An 18,422-nucleotide genomic window follows, 5' to 3' on the forward strand; every position below is an offset into this window, starting at 1 on the left:
GCTGCCACAAAGATGGCCACCCCACGTCATCACAAAATGGCCACTGCAAAGATGGCCACCCCCATGTCGTCACAAGATGGCTGCCCCCCCATTGTCACAAGATAGCCACCACAAGATGGTCACCCCACATTCTCACAAGATGGCCACCCCCACGTTGTCACAAGATGGCTGGCAGGGGAGGGCAGTTGGGGGAACTAGGCCAGCAGAGGAGGTCAGTTGGGGGGGGGACCAGGCCTGCAGGGGAGGGCAGTTGGGGGCGATTAGGCCTGCAGGTAAGGGCAGTTGGGGGTGATTAGGCCTGCAGGGGAGGGCAGTTGGGGGCAATCGGGCTGGCAGGGGAGCAGTTAGGTGTCAATCAGGCTGGCAGGGGAGTGGTTTGGGGTGATCAGGCTGGCAGGCAGAAGCGGTTAGGGGCAATCAGGCAGGCAGGTGAGTGGTTAGGAGCCAGCAGTCCCGGATTGTGAGAGGGATGTCTGACTGCCTGTGGGATTTGGCCTATCAGGCCTAAACCGGCAGTCAGACATCCCCCAAGGGGTTCCAGATTAAAGAGGGTGCAGGCTGGGCTGAGGGACACCCCCCACCCCCACCCCAGTGCACAAATTTCGTGCACTGGGCCTCTAGTAAAATGATAAACAAAATAGAACCAGAGGCATAGATACAAAGAACAGACTGACAGAGGTCAGATGGGATGAGATTGGGAAGGACTATATAAAAGAGGGTGAAGAGAGTAGCCAAAGAGCATATATATGTAATCCATAGACACAGGCAACAGAGTGTGATGGCCAGGGGAAGGGTGGCTGGGGCTGAGTGGAGGTGGGCAAAAGGGGGAGGAAATAGGGGACTTTTGTAATAGTGTTGACAATAAAAAAAAAAGACAGTATCGACTGGACTTTGAGTCCTTTGGTTCTTACACATACTCTGTGCGATTAATAACATTATTTTTATCTTTATATTTTTTATTTGATATACTTTTATTTTGACATTTCATAAAATAATTAAATTAGTGAATTAATATTATTTTACCATTTTAGAAGGAGATTGTGATAGTTGCAGTCATTGTATAGAGGGCAGTTTGAGATTTGCAATACTAGGTAATTATTTCCTCTTCTGCACTCATGTGTGTTTTTTAAATCTTTATTGTTGAAGTATTACATATGCCCCTCTTTTTTCCCCATTGATCCCTTCTAGCCCACCCATCACCAACCCCACTCTCAGCCTTCACCACATTATTGTCTGTGTCCATGGCCTGGCCTTCTTGGTTCAGTGGTTGAGGTCGACCTATGAACCAGGAGGTCACAGTTAGATTCCCAGTCACTGGGCTCGATCTTCAGTAGAGGGTGTGCAAGAGGCAGCTGATCAATGATTCTCATCACTTATATTTCTCTCTCTCCCTTCCTCTCTGAAGTCAATAAAAATATATGAAAAAACCAAAAAACTTTATTTTAGCAGAAAAGCAAGAGCTAAAGAAGTTGTGAATTTGCTCGACATTATGCAGCTGGTTCAGATTTTTGTTGTTTTTTTAAAGTACGTTTTTATAGATTTTTAGACTGAGAGGAAAGAAGAGGGATAGATAGAAACATCAGTGTGTCATGGATCAGCTGCCTCCTGCATGCCCCTACTGAGGATCAAGCATGAAACCTGGGCATGTGCCCTGCTTGGGAACTGAACCTGGGACCTCTTGGTCTATGGGACGACGTTTAATCTACTGAGCCACACCAGCTGGGCCCCATGTTTTGATTTCAAATTAAAAAACCTCCAACTATAAAATCATCTGAATGACTGCTTCCCTCTCCCCCAATTTTCAGTGTTTCTTTCTACTAGAAAACATAAAACATTTTGGTAACAACATCTAGGTTTTCCACAAAGTAACTTTAATTTACTTGCCTTCATGTGCTTCCTATCAATGCAGAAACTGTCTACCCCAGGCAATAAGACCTTCCATCTCGATTATCCTGCCTTTGCTCATACCCTCACCCCTTTCTCCCTTCTTCACTCTGCCTGTTTACTAACTTTCACTCAGCCTCTGCTTTCGTTTCTTAAGGGGGAGGCCATGGTGGAATTGAGTCTCTTGAGCTGTTTATTCCCTGTAGAAACCGAAAAAAGTGTTGCTCCAATTTTGTGCATTGAGCTTTCTCAGGTCCATATGGGAAAGTCTACATCAATTTAGTGTTAGTTCTCCAGAGAAGGATTCTCTCAGGTCAACAAGTCAATGCCATATAATGCCATTAAATTGGTCCAGGGAATCACTGAGTTGTATTTATGGGAGAGGTGGGTTTTTTTGTTTGTTTTTGTTTGAAACTAAAGAGGTGAAACCTGCTTAATTGGGATGAAAATCAGAGGCAGTCAACAGGTTAGGTTCTGCTTATGTAACTATTACTGGGTTTACCATTTATAGCTCTTCTCATTGATAACTGGACATGTCCATCAAGTGATAGCTCAGTGCTCAGGTAAGAATGTCAACTACTCTGCCTTTTGTATTCATATATCCAACCATATGGTTAATGATTAGAGCTATACGTGGTCTGCTTGCATGAATGATCAATTCATAGAGGTTTGTAGCTGGGATTGGAGGTGTTCAGAAATAAGGCTGATCATGCAGAAAGGTGACACCCAGAAAGGGAGTGATTTGCCCAAAGTCACACAGAGTTAACACTGGAGCCAGAGCACATGTCAGTGGATTAGGTCAGCAGAGGGTAGCTCATGTTAAAGGGAGAAGATGGAGCATTCAGGTTTAGTTGTTGCTTTTAATCACTCATGAAGGCAGTGATTTGGATTGGTTCTGTGACTTTATCAGTCCCCTGAAGCCTGTTTATTTTTTAACAGGATGCTCTAAATTATCTTATTCTTTATTGTCATTTTTATACACTTGGAACTCAATATATACTTTTGTCTATCAGAAATGGCACTTAGGTGCTTTTTCCTGCAGAGTCTACTTTATTAATTTTAGAAGACTTTTTTTGAAATCCAAAATATAATTATTAAAGTTAATACAGATATTTGATTTTAATATATCACTATGGTCAAACTCAGTAAATCAACTTGCCTTTTCTCCTCAGCTAATATCCTAATGATCTGAGCTCAAGACAACATTACAATGTTACCCGTCTTCAGCTTGCTTGTCCTTCTGTCCTGGCTTCCTCATATCCCACAATAAAATCTTAGTGGCTTTCAGGAAGGCATCACATAAAGACCAGCAGGCCTCTGTTCTGGTGCTAAGGTGTCACTGAACACCTTTGATTGGAGCAAGTCAGCCTTCTTCCTTATGCCTTCCTCCTTCCCCTTCATGGCTCTTCTATCCATGACATCCTGCGATTATAACTGCTCTCTCTCCCTCTCCATTCAGAAGCAAGTCTTCCCTCTGTAAATTTCTACGGCACTTGTTCCCACTCTGGTTTCCCGTAAATGCCAGACTGAGAAGTGGGCATTTTATTTCGTGGATAAGAGGAGACCTTGAAGGTTCTGGGAGAGGGGATGATGCTATTTTGGCAAAGGTATGAGGGGTAGATTGGAGAAGTTACAGAACGTGGAGAAACCGATTAGGAGACCATTTAGTAATGGGGGAAGTTGAGGGGAGGGGGACTGAATGGGAGGAAAGGAGGCAGTGAGTTGGAGTGATCAGTGGGGATGGACTTACTGCGACCAGAAGGACTCCAAATTTTAAAGATCCTTGAGCCTGACAGTGATGGGATCCTGGGGACCAGGGAGAGTTGGTCTGGGTGACTAGGGAGGAGAAGGGGGAGAAGTGAGGTGCATTGTTCAGAGAGGGGCTGGGAAGGGCAGGGACTGGGAGGCAATGATCAGCTCTGCTTGGAATTGGCTGGCCCACAGGACTCAGGCAGCATGTGTGTCTCCTACAAGCCGGCCCACCACTACTCCAGGGTCTCTTCAGCCTGGCTGTCATATGAATGGAAGGGAAGCCCTGCAGCTTGAAGATTTCTATGAAAAAAAAATCAGAAACACCCACATCAGAGCCAGAGGGATGTCCAGCATTGTTTTCCTGTTCCCAAACACACAGGGGGCACCTGAATGTGGGGAGAGGGAGACACTCTTTTTGAAGGGTAGTGGCAGAGTCAGGATGAGAGCTGAAAGCAATGGTATTTCCAATCCCACAAGGGCCTCAAAATTCTACAAAGCCATAGTTAATTCTGGGGCCTCCTATTTTTTTGTGTTTATTTTTTCTTCAGATGCTATATTCCTTAATGACAGAGTCTGGGTTTTCCTAATTTTAATATTTATTCTTCCATCTATTCAGTAATCATTGGTTTAGCACCTATTGTGTCATTTATTATCTGTTTTAGGCACCGAGAACACAGCAGAGAACAGAACAAAGCTCAGAGCGGGGGAGTGAGATAACAAGCATCTCCTTTACAGCAAATTTCCGGATCTCTTTGAGTGCCCGAGGGGCACACTTCTTGAAACTCACTCCATGGATGCATTTGTGAATGTTGATGGTGTATTCTCTCCTCACTACCTCGCTGATGGCAGAATAGTCCTGCATCTTCTCACCCTCTTCTTTGTGGGAGACATTATGCCAGGCCCAAGTTGGAAAGCCATCTGCTGTTATTTGGTACTTTTAAAACAAGATTTCTGAGTTAAAAATTCTTCAATTCTTTGTATTTAAAAGATATACTGTTCTAATATATTGGCCATTCTCAAAATTGCCAATTTGAAGATCTGTCAAAGTGAGCTCATCATTTCATCTTCTGGCAAGAATTTCAGACTCAGCTCTTGGACAGTGACTTCATAATTAACATTCAATGTTGATTAAAAACAGTATATACTCCCCTACCAAAATGAAAAGGCAGAATCAAAGCTCTGTGGTTGAATTCATCCTCTTGGGCTTTTCTAACTTTCCTGAGCTCCAAGAGCAGCTCTTTGGGGTTTTCTTGGTTGTTTACCTGGTGACTCTGATGGGAAATGCCATCATCATAGTCATCATCTCCCTGGAACAGAGCCTCCACGTCCCCATGTACCTGTTCCTCCTGAACTTGTCTGTGGTGGATGTGAGTTTCAGTGCAGTCATTATGCCTCAAATGCTGGTGGTTCTCTCCACTGAGAAAACGTCAATTTCATTTGTGAGTTGTTTTGCACAGATGTATTTCCTTCTTCTTTTTGGTGGGGCCGAATGCTTTCTCCTGGGGGCAATGGCTTATGACAGATTCGCTGCAATCTGCCATCCTCTGAGCTACCCAATGCTTATGAACCAAAGGGTTTTCATGAAATTAGTAATGTTCTCATGGGCCTCAGGGGTCATGGTGGCTACTGTGCAGACTACGTGGGTTTTTAGTTTTCCCTTTTGTGGCCCCAATAAACTCAACCATCTCTTCTGTGAGACGCCCCCAGTGCTGGAGCTTGCATGTGCAGACACATTTTTCTTTGAAATCTATGCATTCACTGGCACCATCTTGATCGTCATGGCTCCTTTCTTGTTGATACTCTTGTCTTACATTCGAATCCTCTTTGCCATCCTGCAGATGCCGTCAACCACTGGGAGGCAAAAGGCCTTTTCCACCTGTGCCTCCCATCTCACGTCTGTCACCCTCTTCTATGGCACAGCCAGTATGACTTACTTACAGCCCAAATCTGGCTACTCCCCAGAAACCAAGAAACTGATGTCATTGGCTTACACATTGCTTACACCTCTGCTGAATCCACTGATCTACACCTTGCGAAACAGTGAGATGAAAAGAGCTTTGATGAAATTCTGGCGAAGAAAAGTAGATTTGCACACATTCTGACTGTGCTGGGAAGCCCCATGATATTTGGTGATTGCTTGACTAAAATCTATTTTAATTCAATAAATGGCCAAACAATCTGCATTTCTTGGTATGAATATGCTTATTTGGTTGAGTTTTTGAAATTCAATTACACATTAGGGCTACTTCCTTAATATTATTAATAGTGTACAGCTGTCATTCATTTTTCTAGATATAAAAGTTTTCATGATATATAATACAACTGATAAATTTGTTTATTAGTTCCTCCATTGTAATTATCCAAATCATTACTGAATTACTAAAATGAAGCTTCAATGAAACTTCTTTCTTATGTTCTTATGTACTGATGTTTTATTTTTGTACTAGAGGCCTGGTGCATGAAATTTGTGCACGGGGTTGTGTGTCCCTCAGTCCAGCCTGCACCCTCTCCAATCTGGGACCCCTTGAGGGATGTCTAACTGCCTGTTTAGGCCCGATCCCACCTAAACGGGCAGTCGGACATCCCTCTCACAATCCCCTGCTGGCTCCCAACCGCTCGCCTGCCTGCCTGCCTGATTGCCCCTAACTGTTTCTGCCTGCCAGCCTGATCACCCCCCTAACCACTTCCCTGCCAGTCTAATCGACGCCTAGCTGCTCCCCTGCTGGCCCAATTGCCCCTAACTGCCCTTCCATGCAGGCCTTGTCACCCCCAACTGCCCTCCCCTGGTGGCCCAGTCACCCCCAACTGCCCCTCCCTGCTGGCCCGATTGCCCCCAACTGCCCACCCCTGCAGGCCTGGTTCCCCCAAACTGCCCTCCCTTGCAAGCCTGGTCCCTCCCAACTGCCCTCCCCTGCAGGCCTGATCGCCCACAACTGCCCTCCGCTGCTGGCCATCTTGTGGTGGCCATCTTGTGTCCACATGGGGGTGGCCACCTTGTGTGTTGTAGTGATGGTCAATTTGCATATTACTCTTTTATTAGATAGGATGATAGAATCCCCAAATTTGCCTGATGGGATAGAATATACATGTTTATAAATTTTAAGAGCTATTGTAGAATTACTTTTCAAAATGATTGTAACTCCGTCAGGTGGACCCAAAGGCCCACTCTGCTGCACTCATAGGGTTAAATTTCAAGAGACCAATAAACAGATGAGATGTTTAACTCTGGAGTGAAAACTTGTTCCATGAATGACTAAACAAAGTGCAGTTATTTGGGGGAGACCAAACTGGTTCTTCTTCCTGGACCTACACAGATTATTATTCACAACAGGATTTCTCTTGGTATTTTTCCAGGTGTTCATCAGGATGTTGGTGGCCAGAGAACTACATGGGAACTCCCCTGAAGTCTCACTCGATAGTTTTAGTAGCTTTTTCAGTTACAGACCACTGTTTTTAAACATAGGGTGATTCATTTTTTAAATTGTGGAAAACTAAGTGATTAACTATTTGTGCATATCTTCCATACTCCTTGAATCACATCATTAACTATCACATGGAGAGAAAGAAGTAATAATTTCTCATCTAGCAACATTTGAAACATTTAATGTTTGCTTCCTATTTTAATGTTGCTAATGTTCATAAACAGAGAGGGGCTCCTTTATTGAATCTATAACATATGAGCTCCTATTGCTCTTAGTTTCTGCTTCAGGGGTGATAACAAAGGTGTAAAATACTATTCTCATTGTCATTCAGCTGTGGGAAAAGCAACCTTTTAATTATGCACTACTGCCTCTGCCAAAGATGAGAAGTAAAGATACAAAACCAATTAGATTTTCACAAAAGGAAATTTCATCATCAAATGGTTGAAACCAGTTTGAATAATATTTGAATATTGTATAATCTTTTCAATAGGGCACTAAATAGGCATTTAGAAATCCTTTAATCAGATTATGTATCTTAGTGTTCTGACATTTCCTTCTCATGCCCGTTAGAGTTCAATTACAGGGGAAAAAAACCCACACAAACCTCCCAAGCCCTAAATCCCAAGACAAATATTCAACTTTCATTTATTTATTCATTGATTAAACAAGTTTTTGTTAGGGGTGACTTAATGTGACTGTCCCTGGGGAAATACAGCCTCTGTCCTTTCGCAATTCAAGGTTTTTTGGAAGATCACTGATTTGGGGAGGTCACAGGAGCCAGTCACACCATACCTATGTCTCCACCCCAGCAGAGGAATGAAGTTGAGCAGATAAGATTCAAGTTTGGTTGCATACGTGATGATTTCAAAGTCATGATGATTCTCCATGTAGTTATGGCTTTGACAAAACAGCCTGTTCAAAAGGATCCTGTTGTGATTTTACTCTAAATAACAATTCTGGCAACACCAGCTTTAATCTCAGGGCAGCTAACAGGACTAACACTTGAAATCATGCTTTCCTGGCTTTGAAGTTGACACCAAGATTTCCAATCACAATCAATGTGGACAAGAACAAAGTAAACTTTTAAAATGTAAAACTTGCTTGAAGCAGGTCAAAACATGCCTTTCTCTCCAGCTGATATGTTTTTCACTCCATTTTTTTCAGCTGATTAATCCCTTTTGTCTTTATTTATTTAAAAAAAATTTTTAATTGAATTTATTGAGGTGACATTGGTTCCTCAAACCATTCAGGTTTAAAATATACAACTCAACAAAACATCATCTGCACACTGCATCGTGTTCTTTCTTTCCACCTTAAATTGTCCTTTCCTTAAGGCAACCATTCTTGACCCCCGACACCCCATCTTCTCTTCCCAAATTAGTCTATCTGAACACTCTTTTCTTTTCTCTTTTCTTTTCTTTCTTTCTTTCCCTCCCTCCCTCCCTCCCACTTCCTTCCTTCCTTCGTTCCTTCCTTCCTTCCTTACTTCCTGCGTGGCCTGCCGTTCCTTCCTTTCTTCTCCTTCTTTTTCTTTCCCTTCCCTCCCCTCCCCTCCCTCCCTCACCTCCCTCCCCTCGCCTCACCTCACCTCCCTCCCTCCCTCCCTCCCTCCCTCCCTCCCTCACTCCCTTCCTTCCTTCCTTCCTTCCTTCCTTCCTTTCTTCTCCTTTCTTTTTCTTTCCTTCCCTCCTTCCTTTCTCTTTGCCAGGAATCAGCCAGCCCATGGCTATTTTTTAAGAGATATGTTTTTATTGATTTCAGAGAGAGGAAGGGAGAGGGAGAGAGATAGAAACATCGATTGGCTGCCTCCTGCACCCCCCCCCCAACTGGGGATCGAGCCCACAACCTGGGCATATGCTACTGACCAGGAATTGCACTGTGCTCCCCTGGTCCATGGGTCGACACTCAACCACTGAGCCACACTGGCCAGGCCTCTTTGCTCTTTCTTCATAACCCTTTACTAAATTGTATTTCTTGCAGCAGCTGCCTGGTTGATATTTGGCAGCTCCAGGCTGCTTCATGATACAGTCCCTATTTTCCTTATCAGGCTCAGTATGTCCCTGGGTGGGTTTTGTTGTGACTTAACTATGTACAGGACTGATATTTAGGAGTGGAGGTGAAGGTTCTTAATGTGGAAACTTTTATATAGTTTTCCTGCTATTAATGGGAGAGATTGGCCACTTCTGCAGTTTCAGAAGGTTTAGAGATGTCTTGGGACATCATCCATCCAGATTTCCCATTCCATGTGTCTAGTCTTTAAATTTTTTCAACTCTGGTTTCAATTTGGCATGATGGAAGTTCCTTGATTAAGCACTGAACTATCTTTGAAGTTCAGCCATTCTGATGATTCAACCCTGGATTTGACCTTCAGCTTTCTCTGCTTGGCCATTGCAAGAGATGAGGGTGTTGTGAACTACTGACATGGTCTTTGGCTCTCACATTTCATTTTCAGTGGTTTGTTGATTGCACTCGGCTCTTTGGTTATCCATCTGCAGGGATCAACGCAATATAGTAACAACTATATAATTATATTATCCTTTGATTTATCAACTTTCATCCCCTCCAGTGTTGGATGCCTCAATCACTGTACAGGCCAGTACATTTCCTGTCACAGTTACATAATTCCAAGTTACCATTCCTGAAAGCTTTTATTGGTAAACTTGGTGGCCTAGTATATCGTCAGATTTTTGAAAATGTTCTGTATATGATTAAAAAAGATGTGCTTTCTTCTGACTTTTTGATATAATGTTCTCCACATGTGTACCAGACTAAGTTGTATTGTGAATATTTTCTTTATCCTTACTCAACTATTTATTTCTTCTATCAATTACTTAAAGAGGCATGTTACAGTATCCCACTATGACTTACACTCTTAAGTTCCCTTATGATGTGGTCAATAATTGATGGATATATTTTGCAGCTATATTATTGGATGCTCGTGGGTTTAGAATTATTATATTCTAAACTCTCTTTGTCTGCAGCAATGCTTTTTTTCTGATAATAATACAGTTACATAAATTTCCTTTTATGTAACTGTATTATTTTGTAATATCTTTTTATATTTAACCTTTCCATATCCTTATGATTTAGATGTGTCTATGCTGAGGTGTGCTGTGGAGAAAAAATAAACCAGGATAGTAGTGTTGCTGTTGGAGTTCAATTTTTTTCTTTTTAAAATATGTTTTATTGATTTTTTATAGAGAGGAAGGGAGAGGGACAGAGAGTCAGAAACATCCATGAGAGAGAAACGTGGATCAGCTGCCTCCTGCACATGCCCCACTGGGGATGTGCCCGCAATCGAGGTACATGCCCTTGACGGGAATCGAAACTGGGACCCTTTGGTCCGCAGGCCAATGCTCCATCCACTGAGCCAAATCAGTCAGGACTGGAGTTCAATTTTAAAAAGGTTGATTTGGGACGATCTCATGGAGAAGATGCCACTTGGGCAAAGTGACATAAGGGAGTTAGCATTTTTGAGAGCAATAGTGTATATTCAGGGAAAAACAGAGGCAGCAGCTGGGAGATGAAAACATGGCTGGTGGATCAGAGAAATAGCAAGGAAGCTGCATGGCTGAATAGGAGTGGCTAAGGGGATGTGCCAAGGATGAGCCCAGAGAACCCAGGTGGGAAACAGATCTTTAATCCATATTCTTGAGTTTGGCTACTATACTGAATGGGATAGGGTGCTACTGAAATATTTTGAGGAGAAGAAAAGCAGGAAGAAAGGAGAAGTTTGGAGACTATAGCAGTTATCCAACGAAGAGAAGAAAGTAGGTTGGGGCAGAGTGTTAGCTTTAGGAAAAGTGAGAATTTTTAACACTGTATTTTGAAGACAGAGCCACAGATAGGTGATGGGTTTGATATGGTTTGGAAGAAAAAAATGGATTCAAGGATGACTCATAGGCTTCTGGCTTGTGTAACTAGAAGCTTTAAGCTGTTATTTACCTGAGATGAGGAATGCAGAAGGTGGAGATTTTAGGAAAACACCAGATGTTCAGTTATGGACACAATAATAAATGAATATGTGTTTACTTAGTTTAAAAATGAATTTATTAGTAGTCTATAGTTCATTGCTGACTTCCTGTTAACATGAGATACTTTCAGAATATTTAAAAATTTCCAAGACTTTAATTTTCTTTTTCTCTATTTGGTTGTTGTTTTGCAGTTTTATTGCAAAGTATGTTATGTGTATGACTGCCAAGTATTTGAATTTATACTATTTTCTCTCTGACATATAATCAATTTTTATAAATATTTTGGGAAGTATAGCGTTAGCAGCATAACAAGTGTTGTTTCTGCCTTATATTTACTCTCATTATCTGTTAAATCAACATTTTGTTATTAAAATCTTCCCATTTCCATCTCTTTTTTGGTCTATTTTGTTTGTCAATCATTGAGGAAGATGTGTTATAGTTTCCACATTTTGATTTCTGTTTTATCAGTTTAGTACTATTGGCTATGAATTATAGTTTGTTGTCAATAAAAGTCACTTCCTTTTTATCCCTGTTAGCACGTATCTGAAATGTTTGTATACACTTTTCACTGACATCTAATACACACATAGGAAAGTGTAAAAATCATGCCTCAACATCCTGATGACTTCTTACAAAGTACATTTCACCTGCATTCCCATCGCTGACACCAATAAATTGAACGTATCAGTATGAAGAAAGCCCACAGGGGATGTTATGGGTCATGAATCATGGAAACTACATACAAGGCAGCCTTTCTCACACCTAGTGCAGGTGACTGGGTTGTGCATGGGGTGTTACCCCACCTTGGAGAATGATATTGGAAGGGCCCTTGGATTAGAATTTGTGAATGAAAACCCCTTTTCCTCAGGATAACTGACACATTTCCCACTGGATACAGATTACACAGAGTGAACCCTTCTTGCTGCCAGGAGGGGTGAGCTCCCTTGAGAATGAAGCCTGCTCCCGGAAAAGAGAGAGGAGAAACAGACGACGGTAGCCTGCATTCTGGCCACATCCAGTTCTGACAAAGCCGAGCCCGCGGAAAGCCCAGGGCCTATTAATTGTTCCAGCCAGTTTGGACTGATCCCCGAGTCCCTGGTTCTCACACGTATTCCATGAGATTAATGACATGATGCTGATTTTACAGGGAAAGTAATAGAATCAGAGGAGCTAAGTGACTGACTCAAATCACACAAACTAGCCAGAGTTTTTGACTCCTCATTTAAAATTTCTATCTATGGAAACAATTGTAATGACATTTTTCTCAAAAATTTTCAGTGACTCTATTTGGACTAGAAATGATGGAAAGTTCTTGGAGGTGGGAGGGCACCCAGGCTTTCTACAAAGCTCCCATAGACTTGCCTCAGCTTGTTTCCAACCACTGCCCAAACTGCACCCCTCTACTCAGATCCTCTACCTCTAGCTCACACTCCCACCCCTCACCCCACCGCTCTCTTTCCCCGTTTACAACCTTTATTCAGCCTCTGCTTTCCCCTCCTATTGGGAGATGTCACCGTGAAATTGTCTCTTGTGAGGAGAGGCATTTTCCCCTCTAGGAATAGGAAGGAGTGGTGGCTCCAGGTGCGTGCTCTTGAGCTTTCTCGCCCGAGGGGCCAAGTTCAAGCCTCTTTAGTTATCACTTGAGAACATGGGAAAGTGTTTGTGAAGTGATTCCACGTTCTCCAGAGAGGGATTCTCCAGGGCACGTAATTCAATGTCATATAATGTTCTAGAATCAGTACAGTAAATCTCTGACTGGTATTTCTGAGAAGGTGGCTTTGGCCAGAGGTAAAACATCAGACACAGAAGTGTGAAATTAAAGAGACAGAGTCAATAGGTAAGAAGGTGAAGCTTCCGCTTGTGCACCTGATGGTGGGTTTTCCATGTACATCTCTTCTCCCTGAGAGCTGGAGATGCTGTTGAAGGATTTCTCTGTGCTCAGGAATCACCAGACACAGCTGAAACGTTTGAATCGGTAGACTCTTGGTTTTGATGCTATTCAATTTGTTTTTCTCTTTTTTAAGAGAAGAGTTTAGATAATAATTAGGGGTAGAAGTACTTTGCATGAACTAATCGTCAAATCTTAGAAGTTTGGAACTGGAAGGGAACTTGGTAAATAAGTCTAATTCTTACCATTTTTCAATTGCAAGGATGAAACCTACAGTAGGGAGTGATTGGTGAGTTAGGTCTAAGATAGCGTAAGGGTCTTCTAAGTTACAGAGAACGTAGAGCATCTGTGGTGAGCTGCTCTTCACCACTCATGAACATTCTGTTCCATAACATGCCTACAGTCAGTTCTAGAAGGTTTTCTATTTTGTTTATATGATACCCTAAATTTTCTAATTTAAAAAACCTATTCACTTTTATATTTAGTTTTTAAATCCTCAGCTAAGGATACACTTTTATTGATCTTAGAGAGAAAAGGTCAGGGGAGAGAAACATCCATCAGTTGCCTCCCGTATGTGCCCCCACCGGGAATTGAACCCACAACCTTTTGGTGTATGGAACAACATTCCAACCAACTGAGCCACCTGGCAGGGCATAAAAATCTATGCACTTTTAAATATTTTCAGCTGAAAACATGTCATTCTTTTTTCCCCACTAGAAATGGGGTTTAACTGTTTGATCCTGTGACTACATTTTACTAATTTTAGATAATTTTTATATCCAAATATAATTATTATGGCTAATACAGACATTTAATTTGAATGGATGATTATGGTCAAACACAGAAATAAATCAACTTATCTTCTGTCTGCTAATGTCCTACTAATCTGCACGCAAGACAATGCTAAATGACTTCAGCTTTCTTTGTCCTCACTGTGTTCTCCTGGGTTTCTTGTCTCCCATGGTGTATTTGCTGGTTTTCAAAACATCACATAAGGGACATAGGCCTCTATTGTAATAATAAGGTGTCATCAAATACCTCTGGCCTGATCAAGTCACCCCTCCTTTCACATTTCTCCTTCCACCAAATGTAACTTCCACCAGTGACATCCTATGATTATGGTTGTTCACTCTTCCTCCCCCGTCAGAATTAATCTGACCCTCATTGAAATGTGTAAGCACTTGTTATTACTTCTGCTTCCCAAAGTTTGTGTGCTGGTTTCACTTTTTAAAAGACACTTTATTCCTTAAAGGTATAGTGGATTAAAAAAAAAAAACTCATTGAAGGTTATTTGTCCATTGATTTTTAGAGAGAGTGGAAGGGAGAGACGGGGGGGGGGGGGAGGCGGGGTGAGAGAGACACATCGATTGGTTGGTTGCCTCCCATATGAACCCTGACTGGGGCCTGGTATCCAACCTGCAACCCAGGTATGAGCCCTTGAATGGGAATTGAACCTGAGACCCTTCAGTGAGGGCAAATGCTCTAACCATTGAGCAAGACCAGTCAGGGCAAAATATAGTGGATTTTCCTCATTTTTATTCCTTATTCTTCAAATGTTGGTTTAGCATTTATTATGGGCTAGGGATTGTTTTAGACACTGTGAGTAAGGCAAAGAACAAAAGAAAATACTTAAATCCTGGACTTTATATTATAGTGATTAGATTTACATATGTTTATGAAATTTACCTATATTTACTAGTATGTGTATAATGTCAGTTGGTAATAATGAAGAAAAATAGAGCAAGGTATAATGGGAGAAGTTAGAGAGTACAGAAGTCAGGGTAGAATGCTAATTTATGTAGGGTTTCCAGCTCTTTGTGGAGTTGTGGGATGAAATGTGTACCTGAGATTACTGAGCCTAGAAAATGTTAGTTGCTAAATCAGTATTTGTTGAATAATTAATGATTAAATGAAGTTCTCGATGAAAAGGTGAATAGGAGGAGAGAGAAAAGAGAGGGAGAGAATGGAAACATTTAAATTAGTTTCAGAATGACCAAAATTGGACTTTTCTTACAACCCTGCTTTGTGTGTTCTTGTTTTGCCTTTATATGTAATCAAATCATGTACATGATTGATATCACTTGGAGTGCGGGAAACGAGTTAAGTCGGCTCGCGTGAATTGCGCGTACTCCGCGGGAGCCGTCTTAAAACTCGGTTCATATAGATTTGCGGTGGAGTGCGGGAAACGTGTAAACTCGGGCCGATTGTAACTGCGTATTACCAAATATTTGTTTGTAATCCACCCTTTTGGTGGATGGAACAAAACCAAAAGACAGAGCCATCTTATATTTTGGCGGGAAATTCACCCGCACTCCAAGTGATATTTGAACATGATACATATTTGTTATAAATATAAAATAAATTTGCTGTAACTTTGAATTATTAAGTTGTAATAAACATTTTGTGGGTATCTTTTCCCACTTGTCTACTTTTTAATACTTTTTTAAAATTTCATATTATTTAAAATTGAGAAAAATAAATGATACTGATAGCAATGTCATGGGAGTGAAACCCAAATTACAAAACATTTGTTTGTTTTAAGGTTGTGTTTAATTTTCAAACTACATAATGTAAAAGTTGCAAAAGAACTTTGATATGTTTTGTACTTTACAGACAAGGTTTCTGAGCCAGAATTCTTCACTTCCTCCTTTTTATTTGAAAGATGTATTAATCTGAGTAATTGGCCATTCTCCAAAATTGCCAAACTGAATGCCTTCAAGATGGATTCCTCTTTACACCATCTGCCAAGAATATCTGGGTGAATGCAGACACAGACACAGCTATCGGATGGCAACTTCATAACTCATACACCATGTCCATAAAAACAAGGTATGCTACCCTACTGACATGAAAAGGCAGAATCAAAGCTCTGTGGTTGAATTCATCCTCTTGGGCTTTTCTAACTTTCCTGAGCTCCAAGAGCAGCTCTTTGGGGTTTTCTTGGTTGTTTACCTGGCGACCCTGATAGGAAATGCCATCATCATAGTCATCATCTCCCTGGAACAGAGCCTCCACGTCCCCATGTACCTGTTCTTCCTGAACTTGTCTGTGGTGGATGTGAGTTTCAGTGCAGTCATTATGCCTCAAATGCTGGTGGTTCTCTCCACTGAGAAAACGTCAATTTCATTTGTGAGTTGTTTTGCACAGATGTATTTCATTCTTTTCTTTGGTGGGGCTGAATGTTTTCTCCTGGGGGCAATGGCTTATGACAGATTCGCTGCAATCTGCCATCCTCTGAGCTACCCAATGCTTATGAACAAAAGGGTTTTCATGAAATTACTAATGTTCTCATGGGTCTCAGGGGTCATCGTGGCTACTATGCAGACTACGTGGGTTTTTAGTTTTCCCTTTTGTGGCCCCAGTGAGATCAACCATATCTCTTGTGAGACGCCCCCAGTGCTGGAGCTTGCGTGTGCAGACACATTTTTGTTTGAAATCTATGCATTCACTGGCACCATTTTGATCGTCATGGCTCCTTTCTTGTTGATACTCTTGTCTTACATTCGAATCCTCTTTGCCATCCTGCAGATGCCATCAACCACTGGGAGGCAAAAGGCCTTTTCCACCTGTGCCTCCCATCTCACGTCTGTCACCCTCTTCTATGGCACAGCCAGTCTGACTTACTTACAGCCCAAATCTGGCTACTCCCCAGAAACCAAGAAACTGATGTCACTGGCTTACTCACTTCTCACGCCTCTGCTGAATCCACTGATCTACACCTTGCGAAACAGTGAGATGAAAAGAGCTTTGATGAAATTCTGGCGAAGAAAAGTAGATTTGCACACATTCTGACTGTGCTGGGAAGCCCCATGATATTTGGTCATTGCTCGACTGAACTCTTAAATTTAATAAATGCTGGAAATAATTTGCATTTCTTGGTATGAGTATGTTTACCTTTTTGAGTTCTACAAATATGCTAATACATTAGGGTTATCTATATACATATTATTTTCATAGATGCATTTATTCCTTGATATTCAGTATAATACAGTTTCTTCAAAAAATTGTTTATTGGAGGCCATATCAGTGTTTGTTAGATTTTTGTTCCTTTAGAGAAAGCTAAATAAAAATCCCAGTTTTATACATTAATAAATATTGGTGCTTTAATTTCTGCAGAATACGTTTTCCAACTTGAGTTTTGTGGGTTAAAAGAATTGTGAGTTTGCAAACATTCATAAATATTACCAAATTATGTTTTAAAATTTCATTAGCAGATTGCTAAAACTGTGGGTAATATCTGAATGTTGTATACTACTGTTGTCAGTCAAACATCAAAGAAGCATCAGCAAAAAAGTTTCATTGAATTCTATTCCTTGATAGCCTGCAATTTCCTTCTCATAACTCTTAAAAAACCAGTAAGATAAGGCTTATCTAAAACAAACAAACATGCAAACAAAAAGGAAGCTAAATACAGGGTTTCCTTCTAATCATTCTTTAGTCATTTTTTCATTCACTGATTGTATAAATGGTTTTTTTCTTTTTTAATACCCTAATTTATATATTTTCTCATCTTTAATGAGATATAATCAACAATAAAAATTGTATATATTTAGTTGGCTGGTGTGGCTCTGTACTTGAGCTTTGACCAAAGAACCAGGAGGTCAAGGTTCAATTCCTGATCATGGCACATGCCTTCAGTTTGGGACTCAATCCCCAGTAGGTAGCGCGCGGGAGGAAGCTGATCGATGATGTTTCTCTGTCTTCATTGATATTTCTTTTTTTAAAAAAATATATTTTTTATTGATTTTTTACAGAGAGGAAGGGAGAGAGATAGAGAGTTAGAAACATGGATGAGAGAGAAACATCAATCAGCTGCCTCCTGCACATCTCCTACTGGTGATGTGCCTGCAACCAAGGTACATGCCTCTGACCGGAATCGAACCCGGGACCCTTCAGTCCGCAGGCTGACGCTCTATCCACTGAGCCAAACCGGTTTCAGCGATATTTCTATCTCTCTTTCTCCCTTTCTCTCCCTCTCTGAAATCCATAAAAGTATAAAAAAGTAATTGTATATATTTAGAGTACAATGTGATGGTTTGATATGCATACATGTGAAATGGTTATCATAATCAAGTTAATTAACACATCCAAAATCTCATAAAGTTACCTTTTTGTGTTTTTTAGTTGAAAACACTTGAGTTCTATTAGCAACTTTCAAGTATACATACGTTATTAGCTATAGTCACCATAATGTACATTAATTAGATCCTCAGAACTTACCTCGTAACTAAAAGTTTACATCCTTTGATCAATATCTCCTTAATTCTCCTACCCCAGCCCCTGGAAACCACCACTCTACAGTCTGTTTGTATGAGTTAGACTTAAATTTTTACTTATTTATTTAAAATTCCACATATAAGTGATACCATACAGTATTTGTCTTTTTCTGTCTGGCTTATTTCACTTAGCACAATGCCCTCCAGGTTAATTCATATTGTCATAAATGGCAGGATTTCCTTCTTCTGTATGGCTAAAGAATATTCTATTGTATACATATCACTT

At 41.0% G+C, this 18,422-nt stretch overlaps 2 protein-coding genes across 2 annotated transcripts; both read left to right on the top strand.

Moving 5' to 3' along the window:
• Positions 1–4,008: 4,008 nt before the first annotated feature.
• Positions 4,009–5,797, top strand: LOC102424082 (olfactory receptor 10A3). The gene has a single exon (XM_006089662.2). The coding sequence runs from the start codon at positions 4,758–4,760 to the stop codon at positions 5,736–5,738; it is 981 nt and encodes a 326-aa protein (XP_006089724.1). The 5' UTR covers positions 4,009–4,757; the 3' UTR covers positions 5,739–5,797.
• A 9,970-nt stretch (positions 5,798–15,767) lies between these two features.
• Positions 15,768–16,723, top strand: LOC102424395 (olfactory receptor 10A3-like). Its single transcript, XM_006089663.3, has one exon. It carries the CDS (start codon positions 15,768–15,770, stop codon positions 16,710–16,712), a length of 945 nt encoding a protein of 314 aa, XP_006089725.1. The 3' UTR covers positions 16,713–16,723.
• Positions 16,724–18,422: the final 1,699 nt, after the last annotated feature.

Source organism: Myotis lucifugus, unplaced genomic scaffold (assembly GCF_000147115.1).
Source record: "Myotis lucifugus unplaced genomic scaffold, Myoluc2.0 scaffold_61, whole genome shotgun sequence".
In the NCBI taxonomy this organism is placed as follows: Eukaryota; Metazoa; Chordata; class Mammalia; order Chiroptera; family Vespertilionidae; genus Myotis; species Myotis lucifugus.